General features: G+C 36.4%; 2 protein-coding genes across 47 annotated transcripts in view; both read left to right on the top strand.

The window, feature by feature from the left end:
* ADGRL2 (adhesion G protein-coupled receptor L2) overlaps positions 1-26474 on the top strand; it is a 695256-nt gene that overhangs the window by 523728 nt on the left and 145054 nt on the right. For all 46 annotated transcript variants that reach the window (XM_070078167.1, XM_070078187.1, XM_070078190.1 and 43 more), the window contains one exon: positions 10892-11064. In XM_070078167.1, coding sequence (XP_069934268.1) covers positions 10992-11064 — 73 coding nt within the window. In that variant the 5' untranslated portion in view covers positions 10892-10991. The remainder of the gene's footprint in view (positions 1-10891; positions 11065-26474) is intronic.
* Positions 694-10973, top strand: LOC127493431 (small ribosomal subunit protein uS14-like). The gene has a single exon (XM_051856333.2). The coding sequence runs from the start codon at positions 2466-2468 to the stop codon at positions 2634-2636; it is 171 nt and encodes a 56-aa protein (XP_051712293.1). The 5' UTR covers positions 694-2465; the 3' UTR covers positions 2637-10973.

Genomic DNA, 26474 nt, shown 5'->3' with positions numbered 1-26474 from the left:
TTAGCATTTAAGTTTTTTTTTTTTTTTAAATAATAGATTGAGTTTGGTTATTTTGGCAAACATTGATGGTTATTAATTCATTGCTTGTGTGAACTGTTTCCAGTTATCTCGGTCTTGTGCTTGTACTTCTGTAACAAAGGATACCATGCTATGACCAGGTAGCTATTTAGTCAGTGAAGTTTTATTGGCATACAACAGGGTGATTCATTTATGCCTTGTCTCAGTGGTATCCCTGCCGTTTGGAGATGGAGACTGTGAACCTTACAGCATAAAATATTTATTATCTCTTGTCTTTATAGAAAAAGTTTCCTGACCCCTACTCTGACATCTTTAGCATCAGGCTACATGATTGGTTGGTTCTAGTCTTTCCAAATGTAGTGGAATGCAATTGAAAACTTTAAACTTAAGTTTGAAGACTCACTAGTTATTGCTATGGGTAGTTGTTAAGCAGTTTCTTTGCTTTTTTTTTATGCGGAGTAACAGCGATAAATGTTGTCTTTTTTAATTAAAACATTAATTTTTTAAAAAAGATTTATTTCTTTATTTGAAAGGTGAAGTTACAGAAAGGAAGAGACAGAGAGAGAGACACTCCATCCACTGGTTCACTCCCCAAATGGCTGCTACCGGTAGGACTGGGCAGGGAGGAAGCCAGGATTCAGGAGCTTCATTTGTCTCCCATGTGGGTACAGGGCCCAGGCATTTGGGCCATTTTCTCTTGCTTTCCCAGGAGTATTAGCAGAGAGCTGGGTTGGAAGTGGAGCAGCCAGTACTAACTGATGCCAATATGGGATGCTGGCATTACAGGTGGTAGCTTAACCTGCTACACTGCAATGCAGGCCTCTGAATTAAAACATTTAAAAATTATTAAAATATTAAAAATATATACAAGTCTTAAAGAAGGAAGGTGGCAGGTGGTTTAGCATTCTTGTCAGTTTTTCTTAGCTTTCTATAAAGCATGTTTCTTTTTATTAAGCATCACACTATTACTAATTTAGTGTTACTGAAATTGTAAGAGGTTATAAATTTATATAAACTTAAGTTTTTATTTGTTTGTTTGAGAGGTAAATAGAGAATTTCCATCTGATGGTTTACTACCTGAATTCCTGTGACACCTTGGGGTTGGGGCAAAGGCCAAAGCTGGGAGCTCAGTCCAGGTCTCCCTCTTGAGTGGCAGGGACCCATTTAGTTAAGCCATCACTGCTGTCTCCCAGAAGTTGCATTAGCAGGAAAATGGAGTCAGGAGGTGAGTATTGAGTCCAGGCACTCTGATATGGGATGCAGTGTCTTAATAGCTAGACCAAACACCTGCCCCTAAAATCTTATTTTAAAGTTAAAAAACTCCTTTTCTAAAAAACCACTTACCTCCCCTTCTCCACAATTGAGTAGTTAAGAAGCACAAACACATAGAAGTTCATGTGTTTAATTTTTTAATCAAACTAAGGTTTTAATTTTTGTTCTTGATTTTTCAATATTTAGCAGTTATTCAAAATGACTCAGTGTTTACTGTTTAATATTTGTGTCTATGAACATCTGTGTCATCTGCTTATCTAAATACCTTAGTGTTCTTTGGAGGAATCAGCCACCCCTGACCACACAGAATCTTAGCCCTTCACTGGAATCCAAAGAAATTGATTGCCTTCATTCACTAAGACTATGACTTTATTGTTATTAATTAATTGAAAAATAATTTTACATCCATCGGTGCTATAACTCAAAAAAATCCCTTTAGTTTGAGTTTTACTTGTAGACACAAAGATACAAATGCTATGGGACATGACATTAATGGGTACTAACCCCAGCTAAGGCCTAGGAACTTGCTCTTTTCTTAAAGAAGTCTCTGATGTCATTTTGACTTTTGATCATCTGTAGGAAGACAGAATGGGAAATATGTGAGCTAAGTCTCAGATTATTATATTATAGCGGCTGATATAGTGGTCTGTAAGTAGGTTTCAAAGATGGTTTTCTGAAGCTGCTTCTTTAGATGTAATTTTTAAAAATGTGAATTAGCAATAATTGCTGAAATATTTTGATAAGAGACAGACTTAGTTGAAGGTATTGCAGAAGCACCTAAATACCTTTCCTATGATTGGGTCAGGATCATTGATCTGTAATTGGGAAGTGACTGTGGATTTATCATCGACTTGTAACCTTCTATGTGGTTGCTGAACTTGACATCTTGTGAATTGTCCCAGGCCTCACAGTGAGTGGCAGGGCAACTCAGAATGTAGAGTGTACTGTTAATAAATGTCTTGAACTCTTGTTTTTCATTAGTTTGACTTAAGTTGAGCAAGGTACATGCCTCAAGGAAACTTCTCCTCTTATTATTTCAATATGAAATACATTTATGTTTTCAGAAGTTTGTTAGTCACTCTTTAATGCCTATTTTGGATATTGGTCATTTTCTACTTTATTTCTGCCTAAAAGATTAGTAACGTCTTTTGCCTCATTGCACTCCTGAAAGCAAGATGGGTCACCACCAGCAGCTCTACTGGAGCCACCTGCGAAAATTCTGCCAGGCTTCCATTCTTGCCGTCTGTTCATACCCACACGGTCTGACCCGGAAATACGGGCCTAACATGTGCTGCCATTGTTTCCATCAGTACGAGAAGGATATGGGCTTCATTAAGCTGGGCTAAGTCATTCTCCTTGAATGGATTCTACAAGACATCGGCGCTGTAGAAAATCATACTAGCTCTTTGTGCATAAAATAACTTGAATTTATTTAAAAAAATAAGGTTATTAACTTTTTGAGGATAGCAGTCATATCTTAACCTTTTTGATAATCCCTTTGGAACCTAACCGAGTACCATTTAATATGTAAAGTGAAAAAAATGAGTAGATTACATTTATTTCAGTACCCAGTATTAAAACTATCTAGGAGGTATTCTAGACATTCTTTGACTTGAATTGGTTCTTGTGCAGTTATAGTGCTAATGTAGTCTCCTTTTTAAAGGATTTACCATTTACTTGAAAGACAAGGATGGAGGGAGTGGGAGAAATACAGACAGGCCGAGATGCCTGTTTATTTGTTGCTTTACTGCACAGATGCTGGCACAGCTAGGGCTGGGCCAGGCCAAAGCTAGGAACTGGAGACTTGAGTGGGAACTCAACCTGGGTCTCCCACAGAGGTGGCAGGGAACTTACTGCTTGAGCCATCACCTGCTGCCTCCCAGGGTGTAACTGGTAAGAAGCTTGAATGAGGAGTCATGCTGGGACTGGAACCTAGCACTGTGTTACGGAATGTGTACCTCCCTAATGGTGTGTTAACGGCTATGCCCAAAAAAGTAAAAAAACAAAACCAGAAAACCCTGCTATGCCGAGAGCCCAGCCCAACTTCACTTTAAAGTATAAGAAATGAAAGTTAGATAGCTTTATACATGTAACTATTTATAGGTTGATTATATATATAGATACAATTTATAAATGAATTGTATTGTTTGTTGATTACAAAAGGGAACTTTGTAAATTTCACAAAGTTTTCTTCAACTTCTTACTGTGTATTTTTATGGTTACTTTTTCATTTTTATTTTTCATATCACTTGACACATTTTACTCAGATTACCTCATTATCTCTAAGAACCCTCTGATAGTGATATTGATGATCTAATATACAGCAGATCTTGGTTCATTATTATTTCATTTAGTGGTTTATATATAGACCAAGAGGGAATTTGAATATTGATTCAAGGAATGGCTAGTAACAATGATTTATGAACAAAGGATTCAGTGCAGTTAAGCCATTTGTACAATTGCATTTTACAAGCTGTTTTGAATTTTTCTTCTGTATTTGTCTAAACACAGTTAATACTTAGTTGAAAGATCTTAACTTTAGAGTACCCGTTCCTTGAGTATTAAGATTCATTCTTAGTTATATTGGAAGAAATATTCACGTGTTTTTTTCTGACTTAGGAGCGACTTCTCAGGTAGTTTGGTTGACAAGATTTATCAGTCTAGAATAATTTCTTAATTGATAACAAAATTGTAAGCACTTTAAATAGCATATAAATGATTAAGATTAAGATAACTCAACTGGAAATACAAAATAAGTTAAATTTATGATTACCTAAGGGTGTTAGTTTTGCTCATGTAAACATTTTGAAAATCAACTCATTATTCTTTGATTATTTCATCATTTTCATAATGCCAAAATGACTTCATTCTATTTTTTTATTCTAAAGGAAAAGATAATTTAAAAGTAAGTTTATATGTGATTTACTTAGTTGCTTTAGTGATTTTAGAACATGTGGTTATGTTCTTGAATAGGTTAAATTTTCTCATTTTAAGGTAAAAAGGAGATATTGTAGATTTTTCAGGATTGTGGTTACAGTTACTTAAAATAATAAATATTTAGTTTGTCACTGTACTTTAGCTATAATATTTTGGGAACCTAACTACATGGCAAGCAACTATAGAATTTTCTAGGATAAATTATCTTTGAGCTAGAATATAGTTTCCTTGAAGACAAGGCATTTGTTCTTCAGTACATTGCACATAATAGCTGCTCAGTAAATAGTTGTTGACGTTAATAATTTGATGAATAATGAAGACAGGACTTTATCATTAGCCTTAATTGGAATCTCTGCCTCTTAACTGTATGAATAATTTTAATCTACTTCTGGTTCCTCTCTCAGCCTCAGATTTCTAATTTTTTTTAAGATTCATTTATTTAAAAGAGTTAGAGAGATAGATGAAGAGTGAGGAGAGAGATAGATCGATCTTCTATCCCCTGGTTCACTCTCCAAATGGCCACAATGATAGGAGTTGGGCCAGACTGAAGCCAGGAATTTCTTCCATGTCTCCCAAGTGGGTAGCAGAGTCCCAAGCACTTGGGTCATCTTCCACTGCTTTTCTCACTAGCAGAGAGCTGGATTAGAAGGGGAACAGCTGGGACTCGAACCGGCACCCATATGGGATGCCAGCGCTGCAGGCCACGGCTTTAACCCATTGCATCACAGTGCTGGCCCCTTTAATACTGGTCTTCTGCTTTTAATTTCTAGACTACTAAATAGTTAAGAGACGATACAGTCTTAAAACGAGGGATAATATTTTTAGTATTAAAGTTGGGGAAGGCATCAACTTTTCATGATATGTAAGGGAATATTTTGAACTGGGTATGTAGCTTTGTTTACTTTTCTTCTGAAAGATCATTTGCAAGTTCATGTTCAGTCATAAAATGTCCCTTACATTGGCTTAACAATGCCAGGTGGGGCAGACATTTGGCATAGACTTTGCTTGGGTGCCCGTATCTCATATTGCTGTACCCAGGTTCCCGTGAAGCTCTGATTTCAATTCTTTCTGGTTACATGCACCCTGGGAGGCAGCAGGAGATGGCTCAAATACTTGGGTCCCTCCCACCCATGTGGGAAACCCAGATTGAGTTTCTGTTTCATGACTTTGGCCTTGCACAGCCCCTGCTATTACAGGTATTTGAGGGGTGAGCCAGCAGATAGGGGTCTCATCTTTCTCTCTCCCTCTTTCAAATAAAAATAAGCAAATGAGAATTTTGAAGAGAAAATGACAGCTTTTTTTTTGTACTATTTCAACTGGATGTATTTTACAGAAGAGTGGCAGGCTGCTCCGGACACTGCCTCTGGTGTCTGCTTCTACAAGCTGCTTGTGCTTGCTCAGCATGGCTCCTGGGTCATACAGCACAAAGCAGATGTAATTCACTAGGAGCTTTCCTGAACTCTTCTTTCTGCTCCTTTAAGCCTTCTCATAGGAGAATTTATTCTTTCACGACAAAGAAGTTTCAGTAAAGGGTAAGACCAGGTAGGGAATGGTAAGGGGACTTTAGCATAGTTGAGTCAGAGTCCTCTAGACTTGACACCAGTGTCTGCAGAACTGAGATCTGAGAGGGTGGGGATTAATGGTTGACCATGTGGTTTTAGAATCACCCTCAGCATTGTCAGCCCCAGCCCCTATCCTAAGAAAGCCTTTCTGATTAACAATAGCCAGGTTTTACCTAAGCTCAGTTACTGAAGGAAGGCTTGCCAGGGGCCATGGTGTTTTCTGGAAGTGTTAACAAGAAGTGGAAATTCTAGCCTGTACAAGGATCACACAGAAAATATGTCTGAAACGTGACTACTGAGAATTTCAGCTAAGTTAAAATTAAATTGTAATTTATTTTTTAATTTTCTTAGCATTTGCATGGGAGCAGACTGATGTTAGGTCTGTCTTTGTTTTGGTAAAATAGAGAAAAGCACTTTCCTTTGACAAGGGCATTCTGTATCTTAATGATCATATTTTTATTGTGCAAATAAGATCAGAAATACAGATTTTATGAAGCTATCTTTAGTTCTTATTTAGAGGAGATACACATTTAGCACATAAAATCAGGCGTACGCAGAGCTTCATGTTGTGCAGCTTTCTTGCACGGTAACAAGGGTGGATGACTTTGGTAGATCTTGCGCTTGGTTCTCTTTTCTCTTCAGGCTTATAGTTGTTTTGGATTTGATATCCGTGTCCTGGAGTAGAAATCAGATGTAAGACTTTAGAAATGAATCTTTATGGTAGATTTACTTTGGTGGAATACCCACTTTAATTAACTAGTTTTAAAGAATTTTAAATTTAGTTTTCTTATTTATTGAAAGCATGCTGTATTTTTTATTGATGCACATCAACAAAAGAGATTTATTTTTTTTATTGTCTAAACAAACATCTAATAATTAAGCTAACTGTGATTTCCTGGTATTTAACATAAATGTGTGACTGAAAGCTGGTTAGTGGTGTTTTCCTTTTAAATAATTTTGCTGACAGTTTCAGGCACGAGGTATGTAATGCAGCTAATAAATATAAGCAGGTTACTCTCTGAAAGGTTACAGCTGACTGTACAGTGTAAGTAGTGTACAAAGCGTTGAGGGCTGTTAGGATACAGGCAGCGCTGAAGCATATTCCTGGAAGTCACTGTTAAGCTTTGGAAGGTTGGTAGTAATGATGCATTAATTGACTTTTTACATGACAGAGTAATAGGATACTTAGTTCTAAAAAAAACCGTGGCAGGCTTGGTAGAGAATGGCTTGAGGTTTCTAGAAACAAGATTGGGATGAATTGTATTTGAAAGGTAAGAAAAACAGCAGAGGTAGAATAATGGCTTGGAGTTTTAAAAATCATAGTCATTTGTAGTTTAAGTAGAAATATGCTGCTTCTCTGTTTTCTAAGCAATGAACTGTTACCATGCTGTTAACCTCTAGTTCTGCCCTCACTTGATGCTAAGCATTCTTGAAAAAAGGTTTTCCAAAAATCTGAAGACAGATAGGTTATTAATTTTCTGTTTGTTGAAAAGCTATGTAGTGGCCCTTTTGTGGGTCTGTTCTTGGCTTTTGTTTTGCTTAGTGAGACACTCTCACTGAGCTGTTCTTTGCAGGTGTGCTAGCTGCTTTTGCAACACTTTCTTGGAATTTTAGTTATATTTGATTATTTATTCATTCTATTCTTAGCTGGTTGTGGTTTGCTAAGGATTTTAATTTTCATTGACAGTTAAATAAAGAATTGTTTTTAATTTGTATCACAGCAGTGAAATATTTTGCCTTAGTTTAAAAGTTTGAACTTCTGGAGATAATTTTATTTGAGGTGAAGGCGATTGGTTAGACATTGTGGAATGATAAAAAATAAAAGTGATATTTTTTAGTTTAGCACTGGTTGGAGTTAAGCTTTATTTGCATACAAGAAGCCCTGGGTTTATACATTCCAGAATCTGTTGTGTGTCAGAAACAGTCGTTTGTACTGTCTTATAATCTACTGGAGTGCAGTTTTTAAATTGTGTATTATATTCTCAAACACTAAGAATGCTGTGAATTTTAGTATGTAAAGCTGTTCAAGAAGTAGTCTGCCCTGGCCAAAGACCGCAGTGTAGAGTTCCTGGTTGTGTGGTTTCCTCCTCCTTTCCCCCTCACCAACAGAGGTTTTCCTATCTTGGCTGCTGTTTCCTACAAGGCAGTCATCAGTCCTTGATTTCTTCCTTCCCTTTCTTCCCACAAACAAGGACTCTTTCAAATAGCGGGTGACCAAAGACAGACGGATCTTGGATTGCTTTAAGAAAGTGGAAACGTGTTCAAGAGTTGTGCATGTGGGCAAGCTGCCTGTGGGCATTAGCTCATTGAAATCAAAGTGCCCATTACAAGTAACACTTGGACCGTCAAAAGTATTGCCTTGAATATGGCGCAGGCCAAAGTCTGATTTAATTTTACTTGCAGCAATTAATGAACCTCATCTGCACCTTAAAATGTTTCTAATTTCTTGATTAGATCATTGGACAGAATATAAGAAATTTTTCATTGATTGGCTTTATGCATGTGACAGGCCATGGAATTATCTGACTTTTCTTTATGTTTAATATAAAATAGCTTGAGCAATTGTAAGGCAGGCACATTGCCGTAGCACTTGTAAACAGGTTTTGTCTCTCTCCCAGTCTGGGAGCTCAGAGTGAAAAATGAGCAGAGCAAGTCAGCCAGTTCTGTAGGGATGTATACCTTGTGGTTCCATCAGATTAATTTTTGATGTATCATTCTTTTTGTGTTTTTGGCAATCCAAAGAGGAAGCTGGTTGCTTTTCATTTTTGTTCTGTTACTTTGGATGGAGCAGCCTGTGAAGTGCTGTCAGAATTGCAGAAAACCATCATAATTCTTAAACGCTGATGACGAGTCATGGAGGGATATCTCTAGAACTATGTGCATGAGCAAACCGACTGCTAATTACAGAAATACCTTGCTAGTTTTGTCTGTGAGTCTTATGGACCCTTATATTTAAATATGAGATAGTATCTTTAGGTTAATTTTTTATACTCTTTTCGGTGTGTTTGTTGATAAGGCAAGATAGTGCCCTTAGAGCGTGATAACTGTTCCAAACCATTTAGTAGCTGACGGCTTTTCTATTGAAATTACATTATAGTGAACTGAGCTGCTAATAGAATCCCATATGACACATGAAGCGTGTAGCAAATGCAAAGTAGTTCACATAATGTGAAAGAGATCTCAAACTTATTAGGAAAATTTTGTTTTCTTAATTTTCTTTATGCTTTAGTGACAGCATCTAAATTATGAAGGGTTTGTTTAAGTTTCATATATAACTCAGAATGGGTAGTAGCCAGTCCCCTCTCTTTATAAAACTCTTTAGTTGTAACTCGTTAAGTGTGGCTTGAGCAAAGTTGGCGAGATTGTTACTCAGAAGAAAATAACAAGAACCTCACGTGAGGGAACTGTAAAATGTCCCTTTAAAGAAAAACTTTTTAAAAAAGAGTTATTTATTTGAGGAGCAGAGTTACAGACAGATGGGGCCGGGGGGAGAGAGGTCTTCCATCTGCTGGTTCACTCCCCAAATGGCTGTAACTGCCAGAGCTAGGCCGTTCTGAAGCCAGGAGCCAGGAGCTTCTTGCGGGTCTGCCACCCAGGTGCATTGGCCCACCTCTTTCCCAGGCCATGAGCTGGGAGCTGAATCAGAGGTAGAGCAGCTGGGACGCGGCCATATGGGATGCTGGCACCGCAGGAGGATGCTTAACCTACTATACCACAGTGCTGGCAACCAAAGGAAAACTTTGTAATTTCCGTACCCTCAAGGGCTGTAGAGCTGGAAGTAGATTTGAGAAGTGCCTCACTTTGTGTTCATCATAAGGTGTTTACACTACTCTGGAAAGAAGGAAAACTCTTGGATAGCGCCCAGCAAATGACCTCGTGTCCTGTTATCCTGGGAACCATGAAACACTTCAAGTCATAGTACTGAAGTGTTCATTCCCTCTTCTCTGTGGAGAATTCAATCTGTATGATCTAGCCAACATTAGCATTGACTGTAGGCTCTGAATTGTTGCCATTCCCTCCTCAGTTGTTTTTTGTTTTGTTTTGTTTTTTTTAAGATGTATTTGTTTACTTGAGAGGCAGAGTGACAGAGAGCTTCCATCTACTGGTTTGCTCCTCAAATGTCTGCTGCAGTTAAGGGTGGGCCAGGCGGCAGCCAGGAGCCTGGAATACCATCATGTGGGTGGCAGGGATCCAAGTACTTGGGCCATGATCTAATGCTCTCCCAGGCACATTAGCAGGAAACTGGATTGGAAGTGCAGTATTGAACCAGCTCTCTGATAGGGAATGCAGGTGTCCAAGCAGTGGCTTAACCTGTGTCATAATGCTGGCCTCTCTCCCCTAGATTTAATAGTGCTGTGACCTCATAGATACAGTTATTAGGGGCTAGGGATTTTTATTTGTGTCCAGTGGACTCAGGAATGAATGAAGGTTTGATCTTAAGTTATACTCTGCTGTAAGAAAAAAATACATGAAATCTGAGACTTAAAGGTCAAATAGTTATGAGACCATCACTTTATTAAACTGCCCTCTCTGTATAACAAGCAGTTAGAAAAGTAACAATTTAATATATGTTGTTGAGGAAGGTGGCGTTTTTGAATACCGTTGCTGCATAAATGAAAGTATATTCATAGGTTAGACTAGTACACCTTTGTAGAAAAGTCTTCATTGTTTCATTGCGGAAAAGACTCAATGTATCTTTCAAGGCAACTAGATAAAATAATAGATGATGTTGCTATTACTGTCACTGGAAATGAAAAAGGTATATGTATTTATAACATTTTATTTAGAGGTATTGTGTGCTAAAGCTAGTGTTAACATGCTATGGAGAGAAAGGTATAATTCTAGAACAACTTTGTAAGATTTTCATGTTTTTCTAAAATTTGTATGTTGTAGTAAGTACTTTTAGAGCTTTGACCTTCTAGAATGTAAAGTACCATTTAGGTAGGTATAGGAGCGGCCTCTGTGTTGGATATAGAATTAAAATATATTCTATATTTTGTGCTCAGGGGAGGAATAGAGGGAGGGAGACAGACTTGTTATTTTTGCATTTTTTGTGACATTGCAGGACCAAAGAGTAAATGATGGATTTGTTTGTTTTTCAGATATGAGGATCAATGATGCAGACTGCTGGGTTCGATGAAGCTGGGCATTTATAACTAGATTCATTAAGGAATACAAAGAAAATATTTAAAGGGATCAATAATGGTGTCTTCTGGTTGCAGAATGCGAAGTCTGTGGTTTATCATTATAATCAGCTTCTTATCGAATACAGAAGGTAAGATGGAGTTAAAACTTTTTTAAATTCAAGAGAACTTTATGTAATCTATAGAAGGAAATGGCTAGAATGTTACTTCAATTTTAGGAATAGATATTTAAAAGATTTCCTGGATATTGAATTTTTTAAGCTGTTGAATGATTTTTAATCATATAGCTGTATGGTTTAGAAAGTGCTGGATGTGTAAATTTATATCTTACACAAATTTGTAGAATGTACTCATTTTAAATACTCCTAAGAGGAATTTAGTGAAATTTTGGGGTATGTATTTTATAGTTATTGATTATATTTGTTACAGTTAGATGGAAAGTATTTTGTGTTAACTGTTTTTACTGTTTGTTGTATTTGCTTGAGTATGATCAAAGTTGTAAAACTCAAAGTTTTTTGGTGTCTTCTAGAAGAGCTTATTTTTTATAGTGCTTCCTTTTCATTGTTATTATATTTTAACTATATATGTTGCTTGCAGTATCAATTTGTAGGAATTAATAACAGTTTCTACTTAAAAAAGAGGTATGGGATTTTTCTTTAGCACAGTTGTTATTAAGTTAGAAACAACAGTGAGTGTTTTTGAAGAGAGCTGTGACTTTTTTTTTGTAAGTTTTTTTTTTTTTTTTTTGAGAGTCAGAGTCAGACTTGCATCTACTGGTTCACACCCCAAATGCCTACAACTGCTGGGACTGGGCCAGGATGGAGCTGGGAGCCAGGAACTCTATCATCTAAAACTCCCATAAGAGTTACAGGGACCCAATTACTTGAGCTGTCACCTGCTGCCTCCCAGGAGTATGCATTAGCAGGAAGCTGGAATCTGGAGTGGGAGAACCCAGCAGCTAAGCCAAATATCGGGCCTAGACCTGATTTCTAAAATAGTATGACACTTTTGAGGCTTGATGAAATAATTGGAAGTATCAATTATTAATTACTATATGGATTTCCCAGTATCTGATTCCTTAAAATATATTAATCTAGTAAAATCAGAAGAATATAAAACCTCTGATAAATATATGTAAAATATGATGCATTTTAATTTTGGCCCAGTTAAATATTCTAGAAAAAATATTTTAGAATTTTAAAATGGATTTTATATGTATTTTTAAATGATCTCATTTATACCTTTTAATAAAATGATAGGTGGAGAAAAATAAGCTACTGCGCACTAATAAATAAAAGCTTATCATTCTATTATCTTTGTAATAAACTTCAAATTGTGTTTTTTTTTAAGATTTATTTATTTGAAAGTCAGAATTACGCAGAGAGAGGAGAGGCAGAGAGAGAGGTCCTCCATCCATTGGTTCAGTCCCCAACTGGCCGCAACAGCCGGTGCTCCGCCGATCTGAAGCCAAGAGCCAGGAGCTTCCTCCAGGTTTCCCATGTGGGTGCAGGGGCCCAAGGACTTGGGCCATCCTCCACTGCTTTCCCAGGCCATAGCAGAGAGCTGGATCGGAAGTGGAGCAGTGAGGTCTCAAACCCGCGCCCATATGGGATGGCTGCGCTTCAGGTTAGGGCATTAACCCACTGCGCCACAGCGTTGGCCTCCAAATTGTTACCATCTTAATTCAACCCAAAGAATTTTATTTGAATTCTTGTTACAAAATTATGTTTAATCAAGTTCTCATTATTCTCCCAGTCCCCTACATTTAGTATATTGATATAATTTAAAAATAAAATTTAAATAAATGACAGATTTAGTTATATTTTAAAATAAGAATTTTTGTATTCAGGAAGTAAATAATCTTCATTTGGATTTGTCACACTTGAACGGCACAAATGGCTTAATATTTTATTGTCTAATGACAGTTCTGTTCACTTTAGAATTGAAGATAACATCAAATCTAAAATGAAAGCCTACCATGTCAGAATAAATTGTACTGCAATGATAAACTAGGAGCAGGAACTAAGTTTAATAATGTGAATATCTGGCTTGGATTATTATGAAAATGTGTTTATAATTTATAATTTTTTATCTGTTTTTTGGAAAAAAACTACTGAATTCCTACTGTTATGTTTCAGTGTTTTCATACATTTAAAAAAGATTCCAGGTGTGGACCGTTGGCTCATTAGTCCAATAATGAAAAATCAAGATAGAGACCACATTGCTGGCACAGTTGCTTAACCCAGCAGGGGAATAGCAAACACAGACTTTTTCATGAGATACTGTAGTTTTATTTCTAATGTCACCTGTCGGGTCAGGATTCATATCTGCTGTTAGGAGAAACTCATTTTTGGCACATCAGGCCAGGGGGTGCTGCTTTTGAAGCAATTCCCTCCTACGGGTATAAAAAACCTAGGAGGAACCCATACTGCTGGTTCTAAGAGTGTACGCAGTTAAAGCACACTGTCAGAACATTGATCCAGCATCACATGAGTGTGTCTTAGAATAAGTTTTCCGTGACTTGATAGTCCTTTATCGCCAGAAACCTGATAATGATCTGTGAACACCCATGGAGAAACCAATCAACGTTAGATATGATAGCGTAGGAAGGGAGATATAAATTAACTGTTCAGCCATTAAGTTTCTTCTGAACCTTTGCCTGATTATTGTGGGAAAGCTTAAAGGGAAGAGTTCTTATCTTTTTTTAACAGCTTATTTCAGAATAGTTTTAAATTTGCCAAAGTTTTGGAAGTAGTAATAAGAGTTCTTTTTGTATCAGGTCCTTGAGGATAGCTCGGATAAGATTTCCTATGTGGTTTCCTCTCTCTTTCCTCATTTATTGAGTGGCTAAGGAGCCAGGTCATCAGTATTCAGGATGCAGGTACTCCTAAGGAGCATGTGGTCTTGTGCAGGGTTTGAGACATGAAGTATTTAGGAGAACAAGCAGATGAAGTAACTTGAGTGCAACATTTGAGGTCTGTGACAGACAAGTCATTGCCAGAGGAGCCGTGAATTCTATTCCAGTATTTAAGGTGGTTTTGCCAGGCTTCTGACTTCTGAACAGAAACCAGACATTAAGATTTTTACATAATAGAAAATAACCAAAATTTTCAATAGAAAGACAAAACAAGCCACTGTATTATAGAATAATGATGGCCTATGCCTTTTTAGAGCTTTCTTTTCTTCTGTGGAATTTATCTTGGAATATGATTTTAAAGGCCTCATAGAATGTTTAATTTCATTCCCACAAAAGAGAGATGAAGTTTCAGATTTGGTAGAAATACTTCTTTGTTCAGATGAACCTGGTAAATAGAAGTGTACTTGAAAAAGTCCAAGAGCAAAGAAATATCTTTCAGTTTCATTTTTCCATAAACTTTCCAAAGTTCCCATATATGTCTAATTTGTATGCATATTAAAGAGCAAGTCGCTAGGCATTTTTAATGTTTTAACATGAGTTAAAGCGAATTATATAATGGTTTAGTTATTAGAATTAATTTAACTGTATCTATACATTGTTAAGTTGCTTTTTAAGAATCAAATGTTACCCATTAATGTGTTTTTGTAAAAATAGGAAATATGTTTTATTGATTCTTAAAAATCTCTGCTTCCATATATTTTTTTTGAAAATTAAGAATTTGTCTAAAATAAACAATGGTTCTATTAAGACCAAACTTCGAGAATATTTTGTAGATTTCTCCACAATTGATTCTGTTCCTAGAGAACTTACCTGATGCCCTGCAAAGGCTCAGATGTGTTGAGAAACTGGTATGCTCTATTTTGCCCCATATAAGCACAGTAACCCACTGTGGAATCAGGTATCAGTAAGTAGGAAAGAGAATTGAGTTTTTGTGTCCTAGAGAATTAAATTACACTGTATAATAGAGCACTGGCAAGCATACGTCAGCTGTATGAAGGCTTGCTCACGTGAAATGTGACAAATAATAGTAGTTCTTCAGCAAAGTTGGTAATACAGATTTCAGTTTGAGTTCTTCATCTAATGAGTGCATAATTAGACTTCATTCATGAAAATTTCAGTTTATTAGCTCATGTTACATTGTTGCTTATCCTCCTCCCAAAGAAAAATATTATACCAGGTATAAATGTCACATATGCCAGATACAGGGTTATACTTTTCTTTTAGATAAATCAAGGAAATTAAAGAGCATAGTTATATAAATAGTATCTTGCTTGTTTTTAATGTACATTTCTTAGCACATTTTGCCTTGACTTTTGAGATTCTGAAAAGTGGTGTGCGTCTATAGGGTCTTTTCACTACAGACAGATCTAGGGGTTAAACATGAACTAGAAAAATGCTGGATTTGGCATATAAATATGTCTTTCAGGATGATTTGTATCTGTGGAAGAAATATAACTTGATTCTCCAAATTTAAGAAAGATTAAAATAATTCAGACTGCTACACTCATTCCCTTTTAAAAATTTCTTCCACATATGTAATAATATACATACATGCATGTTGTGTGTGTGTATATATATTTCTATATGCACATGCAAATACATAGTATGTTAGCATGACAAGGCAGGAATTTTTTGTTGTTCATTTATGTGTTCAAGTGTGTGGAACAAGCCTGGTTTACAGTAGGCACTCAAGTCTATGTCCATCACGTAAAAACATAAACCTTTGAAGAGGGTCATAGTCTTCATGGGGAGGGAACAGAAAGTGCCTGTAATGACAGTGCTAGAGCCCTGGTGATGTGTTCACTGAGGCACTGGGACATGGGGTGAATGTGTGTGTCTGAAAAATCTTCCAGTGGCAAAGGAAGATGATGCTAGAGCTGTGTCTCCATATAAGTAAGCAGAATAATCTAGTTATAAAGGCAATGGTCAGCATGGTGCTTGAAGGCAGAAGTTCTGTGGTGAGACAACAGAATGGATGAAGAATACAGTTTCGCAGTCATTCTCAAATTTTATAACTTCTCATTTTATTTGGAAGGCAGAGGCACAGAGAAAGAGAGACAGAGATTCCATTCATCCCCAAATGCCACAACAGCTGGGGCTGGGCCAGGCGGAAGCCAGGAGCCTGGAATACGATCAGGTGTCCCAGGTGCCTGGTAGGGACCCAGGTACTTGAGCCATCACCTGTTGTTTCCTAGGGTGCATGTTGGGAGGAAGCTGGAATGGGAAGTGGAGGAGCTTGGGCAGAAACCCAGGCACTCCGAGATAGATTGTAGGCATTCCACGTAGCACCTGGAGCACAGCAAAATGACCTGGAGGGCAGGATGAGGTCTGAGCATTATCGTTTCTTCCTCTCTCTCTCTTTTGTTTAAGATTTATTTTTTGAAAGGCAGAATGACAGAAAGACACAGAGAGAGAAATCTTCAGTCATAGGTTCACTTCCCAGTTGGCTACCATGGCTGAAGCTGGGCCAGGATGAAGCCAAGAGCCAGGAACTCCATCCAGGTCTCCCATGTGCGTGCCAAGGGCCCAGGCAGTTGTCCTCCGCTGCCTTCTGGCACTCTGATAGAGGATGCTGGCTGCTGCAAGCTGCAGCTTCACCTGCTGCACAATGCTGGCCGCACAAGCCTTAGTGTTTCAAACATACTCTAGAGCAATGCTCATGGTGTGCTGCTCAGCATCACTTTTTCAAAACCAACTCATTGTTGTATATGTGGGAGGTTGAAGTGAGGAGGGTTAGGAGTGCATGGGCGCAGATGCAGTGGAGCTTATTAAAAGTATTTCTGGGAGGCAATTATGATTTGATTTGCTGTTATTTAAATGTTAGTGACCAGTTGTTTCCTGGGAGATAGCGTCTGTACCTTTTTGGATTGCTTTTTATTCCTCAGTTCAGGCTTCTTGGGCTGCATTTAGTAGAGCCCCTAAACTCTTGTTTCAATTTGTCATTTATTTTGGTACCCTTGTTCTTGTTGGAAATAAGTACATTGCCATTGCTATGATAACATTACGTTGACTTACTGTGGGGACGTTAGATTTCCCAATCTAGCAAAATTGACTACTTTGTTCATTTTGGTGTATTTGATTAGTTGAAGTCTATGAGGTAAATTTTCAGCAAGGTACATAGGGATTTGACTGCATGACTCCTATTAAACTTAATGGGAGTCACAACTCCCATTAAATTAATAGGAATTGTATATCTGTGCTCGCTGCATAGAAAATGTAACTTTATTTTTTAAATTAACAAATTATGTAAATTAGCATCCATTCAAAACAATGCATTCTTTACAAAAATTTTATTTATATATTTAGTGTAGAATGATAGGATTTTACTTCTGAAGAAATTGCTTAACTATATTACTTTTAGGATGCTTTAAATATTCTTCATTGTCTTTTATGTGTATAATGTAATTTGATTGTAGCAGATTTCTCGTCCATGGGTAATGATGTATTTTAGTTTTAAAAATACAAATATTAATGCCACCTACAAAATGCATGACCTTGCTTCCTGTAAAACACCAAAAGCCTTATAGTATTACTACTGGGATTCAGGAACAAGGTTAATATTGTTTTGCATGTGATTCAAAGTTGTAAAAATTGAAACTGAGTATAACAGGTTATATTGGCATATTTTAAAAAGTTAATTTGAATTGTATTTTTGTCATCTTATGTACTTATATTCGGTGTCATGATATGCCATGTCTCATAAATAAACATTAAGGTCAAGTGCTTGAATGTTGATTTTTTTTTTCTTTCTACTTTTTCTCCTACTCTTGTGACTCTTTTCCAGTAGTGGAAAAGGTTTGTTTATCTGCAATCTGCTGATTGACCAGTGTGTCTAATATTGGTGGAAAAGTTTGCCAAATAATTGTCTTCCCCACAGCAGCATCCCCAAAGACTTGAATAGCATTACGTTGCTTGGCTATACAATTTTCGTAAACTTCCATTTTTTTGGTGGGAGAGGTAGGATCACATATTTAATAAATAAATGATATAAAATAATAATTTGCTAAAAAGAAAGAGATTATTAGCTTGTCTGTGCTAGAGTACATTTTAGAAATAGTGATTTTACATGCATATTAGGTATTTATCACAGTTGTATTTTGAAAGAATCAATATTGTATTAAAGGTAGCCTAATTAAAAGTGCAGGAGGCATTTCAAGCACCTTAATTTGTGGAACTGTAATTCTGTTAATTAGTCATTATTCATTTCTGCTTTGATGAAGCTCTTGCTTTAGTTTTTGGATTAATATACTTTTTCACTTTCTAATAAACACAATTTTAGGTTGTGGCATTAGAGAATAAGATAATGTAAATGACTGAACACATCTGAGTATTAACATAGAGCCTCGTCAGTCTTGAAAAGCAGACTGCTGCCATGTTACTGAGGGAGTGTCTGCTGAAACATATGCTGGGTACCCTATGGTATTCTTTATTTTCTTTTCTCCTCCTCTGCATGACAGAGAATGACATATGACAGCATGTAAGCTACATGTATTAGACATCAGTGTGGATTAGTGAATATCTCATGACATCTTTCAGCCCTGTTCCTGAACTCCTTTTGTCAACTTGACAGAAACGATTCCTTGAGAATACCTAGTCCCGGCCTTGGGATCTCTTGGCTAAAACGTAAAGCTGAGAAGGGAATTCCATATCGGCGCTTCAGGAAAGCAAAAACAACATTTATAATCTCTCCTTATCAACATGAGAGTCTCCTGAGTTTGACTTTTATGTCTGCCACAATTCTTGCTTTGAGGGCTTATTTTTCTTAAAAGTGGTGTTTTTCCTTCTGATGTTGAATGTAATACATCTTCATGAGAAAAGATAGGAAATAAAAAAATTAAGATAATTTAAAATTATTCATAATTCTATTACCTTGGATAATGAGGACATGTTTCTTTTGTTTTCGAATACATATATTTGATATTACAGACAACAAAATTCTATATAAAAACAAAATTACAATCTTCATCTACAGATATTCTGATGTGAAGATTTTTTGCTTTATATTATCATAAGCTGTTTCAGTGTGCTATTATATTTTTATAAATAGATTTTCACAGCTGCATTGAAGTTTATCATATATATATATTAAAAACTATTTAAACCTCTTACTCTACTTACTAGCCATTTCTATTAATTTATTTCAAGTATAGTAAAATAAATATTTATTTATATACACTTGCAGCTTCACATCTTGCTATGTCCTCAAGCTGTGTAAATATTTTCAGTGGAGCTTCTGAAGTGTTAATCTAGTGTTCATATTGGTTACCAATGTATGAAGGCCTCAATGCCTAGGTACTTTATTAACATTGATTCTAAATTTAAAAAAAAGTCCACTTTGATATGTTAAAAAGGTATTTTATTATAAATTAATAATTTTGGGGTTAATTGTGAGGAAAAACATTTTTTGAAGATTTTTTTAATGGCTGATTGTAATTCTGAGACAAATATTTTTGTAGCATTTTTGCCAATTTTTCTTATTGCTTCTCTAATTTTTTGAAATTCATTGATGTAGTCTAGTTTGACATTAATTTATACTACTTGGATTTTTTTATGAAGATGCTTAACACAAGAGAAATTACAATGTAACGTTAGTTAAACAGTTACCCAAATCTTATGTTTGTTTTACTTGTTCCCTTTCTTTACTTTTTGATGTATATTTATTTTTACGAAATCCTCTATTTTTATGCTTAAAAATCTCATGTCTTTTTCCCACTTTAATATTAATTCACTTGCATTTTCCTGTAGCTCTTAGATGTTTTCATTTAACTTTCTTTCTTTTTTTTTTTTTTTTTTGACAGGCAGAGTGGACAGTGAGAGAGAGACAGAGAGAGAAAGGTCTTCCTTTGCCGTTGGTTCACCCTCCAATGGCTGCCACGGCCGGCGCGCTGTGGCCGGCGCATCGCACTGATCCGATGGCAGGAGCCAGGTGCTTCTCCTGGTCTCCTATGGGGTGCAGGGCCCAAGCACCTGGGCCATCCTCCACTGCACTCCCTGGCCACAGCAGAGGGCTGGCCTGGAAGAGGGGCAACCGGGACAGAATCCGGCGCCCTGACCGGGACTAGAACCCGGTGTGCCGGCGCCGCTAGGCGGAGGATTAGCCTAGTGAGCCGCGGCGCCGGCCTCATTTAACTTTCTAATCTGTCAAGAACCAACTTTGTTATAAGGTGAAAACTAAGGATTTCAGTCATTTAATTTAAAATCAAGTGAGCTAATAGTCAAGTGGTGTAAATAAAATTTTAATTAACAAAGTAGTTGGAATTGGGACATGCCCAAATTCAAAATGGGTATGGACTATAATAAAAAATATCAAAAAGGAAAATTCTAGAAAAAAGACAAAAACTTTTATCTCCATAAAGATTGAACTGTGAATGAAAGTGTCACTGCAGGGCCGGTGCCGAGGCTCAATAGGCTAATCCTCCACCTAGGGGTGCCGGCACACCGTGTTCTAGTCCCGGTCGGGGCGCCGGATTCTGTCCTGGTTGCCCCTCTTCCAGGCCAGCTCTCTGCTGTGGCCCGGGAAGGCAGTGGAGGATGGCCCAAGTGCTTGGGCCCTGCACCCCATGGGACAGGATAAGTACCTGGCTCCTGCCACCGGATCAGCGCGGTGTGCTGGCCGCAGCGCGCCAGCCGTGGCGGCCATTGGAGGGTGAACCAATGTCAAAGGAAGACCTTTCTCTCTGTCTCTCTCTCTCACTGTCCACTCTGCCTGTCAAAAAAAAAAAAAAAAAAAAAAAAGAAGTGTCACTGTTTTTCTTATTTCAGTTATCCTTCTTTACCTAAATATTTTACATTTGATTCTAGTCTGCTTAACAAAGGGTTTTTTTTTGTTTTTTTTTTTTTTAAGATTTATTTACTTGAAAGGCAGAGTTAGGGAGAGGATATAGTTTATTTCTAAAGAATAATTTTTGCTATATTTGTATAGTAGAGAGAGAGAAAGAGAGGGAGGGAGGGAGAATGATTTAAATACCCATAGTGAAGATAAAGTTTGCATTTTAGGAATTCTATAGTGTCAAGGCATGTAAGGAATTTCTTGGAAAAAATAGAGGGATTAACAAAGCAGAGTTTTGTTTTCACAAGTGGTTAATATAAATAAGAAATCTAAATAAAATTCTGATTTATGTTGTTAGTAGGATACTTCCTATTATTCCCTTGTTCTCATTTCTTTGTATTTAATTCATGTGTTTGTATTAATCATTAGTTCTCTTTCACCCTTCTGAGTTTTCTTGATCTAACCTGGGTGGTAGATAGGCCAGTATTCACATTTAGAGGCAATATCATATGTTTATAAGAGTCAGGGACTTAAGTTACATTAGTAGAAGGGCCAAGAACCGTTGCTGGTGGTAGTGGCTGGGGGCCCACCTTTGTCTGTGGTAGAATGTTGTGGTGAATTGATGGTGTTTGGTGATAATCAAAGCTGCCAAGAAAAGTGAAGGGTGCAGGTGGTATAGGTTCAGTATATTTCAATGTTTAAGAATAATATTTTTGATAATTTTCCTTTTTTGGTTCCTTTTACTTGGTATGTTACACACTTGAATTTGTTTTCTGGCAGAAGGAAAGGAAATGGGGTCCCGTGCAAGAACAGGCAAGCTCATCCCGGAAGGGAGGGGATACATAGTAGGATGCAGAGAGAGGAAGACCTAGGAAAAGACCGGATCTGAAAAATCTTACTTATCTAGGACAGTGCTCCCCCAAATTTAATGCACAGGGAAATCACGTGAGGATCTTGTTAAAGGGAAGCTTCTGATCTAGTGACCTGGGAGGGCCTGGGAGCCTGCTCCCGGCTGAAGCTGAGGGTGCTGCTCTAAGAGGGCGTTGATATCAGGGAGTTTTGGTTCTTAAAATGTTTAGTCCAGAAAGTCAGCTTTGCCTAACAGTAGTTTCACTATTGCAAATTGAGGCTGGTTTCTAACCCAAGCAACGTAGTTGAAATATAGAAATCAATCACTTTCAGTGTTATAACCCATTTCATTAAAGAAACAAAGCTACTTTGAAACTTTACTGAATATTTTTATGTTTTGTTACACTTTGACTCCTGTTTTGTATGCGTTCTATTGAAGATAGATTTGTTTCCCATTTTTTCTTTATCAAATACACACTATTTTAAGAACTTTAATTTTGATCTTCCCAAAGTCATGCAGTGATTTTTCTATTTTTTAGTGTTATACATAATTTATTCTTTATAGTGGAAATACTGTTTTTTCTTACTAGTGCACATAATCTACTTTTGCTTTTGCTGTCAGATGTTTTACTAATAAAAATTATTTTAATTTTATGATAATACACCTTGCAAATTCACATTTATTTCTTCATTTATTTCTTTAATTTCTTCAGCTTTTTCTAGCCAACAAATGGAAGTAAATAGCAAACTTTACAAAATGATTTTATGTCAGTATCCTTGAGGGCAAAATATTTTCATTTTTTGGCTTGGAATCACAATTTAGGGATTAGCAGTATGGATTTTTTTGTCACTTTACAGATGAAGAAATTGAGGGCTGCAAAGAACTGTCTCAGACTCTACTGACAATATTGCTTTATGTAGAATTTTATATTTAGCCTCAGATCATTGATAGATTTTTCTATCTTGTGGCACTATCACTGAAGAATATTTAAAGTATATTTTAAAAGACTCAGATTACATAGGATTATTTAATGGGGATTATCAAAAGATAATTTATTTCAAAGTTTTCTTTGTTCATTACTGTTTCAAATTAAAGACTATAGTAAGATTGACTTTGTTTTGTAATGATAATCATTGATAACAGAAAAACCAGTCTTGGTAATTCTGCATCTTTCAAATAATCTTCCCATGTTTACAGCCACAAGCATAACTTTTATAGCAAAATTTCTCTTTTGAGGTACCAGGTATGGCTTAGGAGGATTGCCAGAAATCTGAAAACCTGTAATAATTATAAAAGAAGTTACTATATTTAGTTATCACTTCACACTGATTATCAGTCATCATTAAAATAGTTAAAAGGCATGCCTTCTTTAGGTATGGGTTTTGGACTTTATCTTTTCTCTTTAGTTTGCTTACAACAGGAAGCTCCTTTAATCCTTTGCTTTGTTTTAGATTTTAAGTAAATAGAGACCATCCCTGATCGCTTTCCAAAGCTCTTACTTGTGTTGCATTAGTGACAATCACTGTAGATTCTGTGACCCTGCTTTATTTCCCAGAAAGCTTGCCTTTGAGAGCTGCCTTCCCACTCTTTCAGCAGTGTTGCTAATTGATAGCAAAGATTGAGTGGAAACCCTTTAGTGACAAAAGCCTGGGTATAGGTGCGACTTCATTTTAAAGGCTGGTGAATCTTTCCCTCTTGATCCCATTTCTGCTTGTACTAAAATGCTAAATACAGACTAGAAGAACACAGTATATTTAAAAGCATTCAGAAATGTTAAGCAACAATAAAACCCCGTAACCATTTAAATGACAGCAGCTGACTATTTGAATTAACTTTGTGTTTGGCTTAATTTGGGGCCCTAATTATTCCTAACTTACGTGAGTAGATTTCAATTATAGGATCCTGCAGGGATTTGTAGCTAAGGCAACTAAAAGAATCATTTCACATAAAGTACTTTTGTTCGACTGATTAGGCAAGTTAAAAACGTAATGATGTAAAATTGAAACCCTTCTGACAAGGTCCAAACAATTGTTTCTAGTAGTTTCATTAAAGCAAAAGATTAAACTGAGTTTAATTTAAAATAATATTATGGTCTTCATTGTAATACTGATAACTATATAAATATATCTTAAGATTGCATGTTTTAGTATTGCATATTTTTGTAAAGTGTTTATAGACTTTCAAGATAAGGACAAATTTGTCACGGTGGACACCTTCCTATATTTGCCTTGTAATCTCTGATACTCAGTTTGGTAGCTTTTAATAATAGGTTTGAAAGAGAAGTACAAATCAATAACCTAAATGTTGAGCACTTCTTCACTTCTGTGTTTTCTGATGTATTTTGGTTGAACACAGATCAGAGGCACATGCACAGACTGAAATGTTACACACCAAGAAGTGCAAGGACAGATGCTGTGTTTTGCACATGCAAACAGTCAGTGCATAGACTCGGTATTTAACTCACCCACTCTAAAGGCTCCTTTTCCCCACTAAAAGAGCCCACAGGAATTCTAAACACCTTTGCCAGACTGAAAGCTACCTTATGACTTAATTACTGGCTCTGGGTAGATGCGACTTAGGTTCCTTTATCTACTGAGGTAAAGGAAAGAAAAGTAGCACTTACTAACATCAACAGACCATTTTGAGGCTTAACCAAAACATTTCACTGGGGTCTTACCTCTGTCTGAGAATAGTCTATTCTAGTGAGCAGAGTTAAGAGCCAGCAGCTCCGGTGAGTCAGAGGTGGAGCATCCGGGACGTGAAACGGACACGGTAAAGGTTGCCTGTGTCCCAGGTGGTGGCTTAACCTCACTGTGCCACAATATTGACCCCTAGAAATTCACCGATGCATCTGCTGACCATGTTTTCCAACCATGTCTTCCATGGTTTTAGAAACTGCTTTGGAAGATAAATGATTATGCAAGCATAAGTTTAAAAATAATATCTCTAGTCATTTAGGAAATTCTTGTGATATTGTCTTGTGAATTCTTGCTTTTGGTAACTAAAATCAGAAAATCCTGTGGTTTTAATGTAAATATAATGAGGAAATTTTATCTGCATAATATGTAATGGTGTTTTATGGTAATATTTTTCACCTCAAAACCATTACTTTTTTGGTTAATATCTTCTTAATGATTTTATTGTTAGTATGGAAATGTTTATTTATAGCTTCTAACATTAAAGTTGATGTTTGTTACGGGAGTCTAAAATGCCATGTAAATTTATAGGTGTGTGACTATGAGTATATGATGGCAGTCAGTATTTCATATTTTCTCTATATTTAACATTGTCAGATAGGTATCTTGATTTACCATGTTTTTGTCTAATTTAGAAAAAAATATGTAATTAAAAAATTCATATTTAGTAGAAATTATAAATGTTCAATCCCACTGTAACTTTTTTTCACAATTAATTTTGAAGAGGAAAACATTTGACTTAAAATGATATCTAAGATTATTATATTCTGTGCTACTCTACTACCACTGAATATTCTAGCTTTAAGTGCCTTGTAACCAAAAAGTTTACTCAGAAAACACAGGAAGTTTTCATGACGTGTTCAGCATTGATTTGAGGTTCAGAAGTACTCTTTTCTGATCCTCACATCTGATAGTTTATTATCACCTCTTGTTTTGTAGCAGTAATGGTCTCTCTCAGATCAAAGTGTTATTTCATCAAACTTTATTCTTTAGTGGTTTTATATTTATCTTAGAAAGTCATTCCATTTTTGAAAGTTTGGCAAGATTGTAGATCACTGAAAAGAATACATTGCTCTTTGATAGGACAAATGTAAGAGGAGTGTTTCTTTGTTATGGGAACAAATGAATAATCTTCCAGGCTATTACCTGGAAGGAGAACAATACAGCTTCTTATGAAGAAAAGTATTTATGAATATAATCTGGTGGTGTGTTTGTGAAAATAAAAAGCCGTAATGCTCTGTAAGTGTATTTCATGTATTTGTCATTTAAATATGAAGGGAATAAGAAAAATATTCTAAAATTTATAGTTGCCTGCACATAGCTTTGACTTAAGTGCCCATTTATAGTCATTCCTCAAAATATGGTCATAAAGTGTCTAGGGGAAAATAATATACAATGGATTTGAGAAAAAAAATTTTTTTTCCTTTTTCTTTAGCATGAATGCTAATCTGATTACTATGCTGTCTCTTTACTTGCTCACTTATGGTCTCATTCCCTTTACTAAGTTCTATATTTAGTAGAAATATATACTTTCTTGGTTTTGGCAACCAAGGAGTACTGTACTGTACAAATAGAGACACACAAACACAGTGAAATGTTTTTCAACTTTATTTTTTAAACAGTGTGTGCTTAAGAAAATTTTGTTGGTTATTCTGCATGTTGATCTGATTACTTTAAATTCACCCTCTAAAAATCAGGTTTTTTTTGGTGGAAATAGTAGAAAAAAGAACCAAACTGTCAGTCCGTTCTAAGAGTGAAGAAGGCAGATGCAGTTGGTCTGGAGGAGAGAGGGTCTAGTTTGTGTGTGCATAAAAAATTCATGTCAGCGTTTCAACACTGCATTCTTTTGGGGTATCTGTTATCACTGGATAGGAAACTGTTTCAAATTGACAGGCAGACAGAATGTTGTGCTGAATGTGTAAATTGGAATTATCACATCTAGCAGTTCCTTTCACCAGGTGCTGGCTTGGAGCTCCATTCTGCACTAATGTCTAGAGAGTGCCAGGAATAGTTGTATTTGCTAATTATCCCTCGTCTTTTTCAGTGTCTGTTTTCTTTTTTTTTTTTTTAAGTAAACAGCTTGTCCAGGTGTTTTTAGGAATGCCTAGCAGGACAGTGTGAGGCTGCAGGTGTTTTGTGGCAAGAAAGATGCCACATAGAACACTGAAAACATCTATATCCACCTGTGTGAAAAAGATGATTGCTTTCAAGGGTTTTGCTACCTCATGTACTGAGAACCTACTTGTCAGTATTTTATTGGTCTGGGCTCGGGATAGTGGTGAGGACAGAGAAGGAGGGGAGGTTGGTAT

The sequence above is a fragment of the Oryctolagus cuniculus genome, chromosome 7 (genome assembly GCF_964237555.1).
Source record: "Oryctolagus cuniculus chromosome 7, mOryCun1.1, whole genome shotgun sequence".
NCBI classification, from domain to species: domain Eukaryota; kingdom Metazoa; phylum Chordata; class Mammalia; order Lagomorpha; family Leporidae; genus Oryctolagus; species Oryctolagus cuniculus.
Note: the sequence above shows the minus strand (reverse complement) of the source record. Positions and strands in the feature narration are given on the sequence as shown.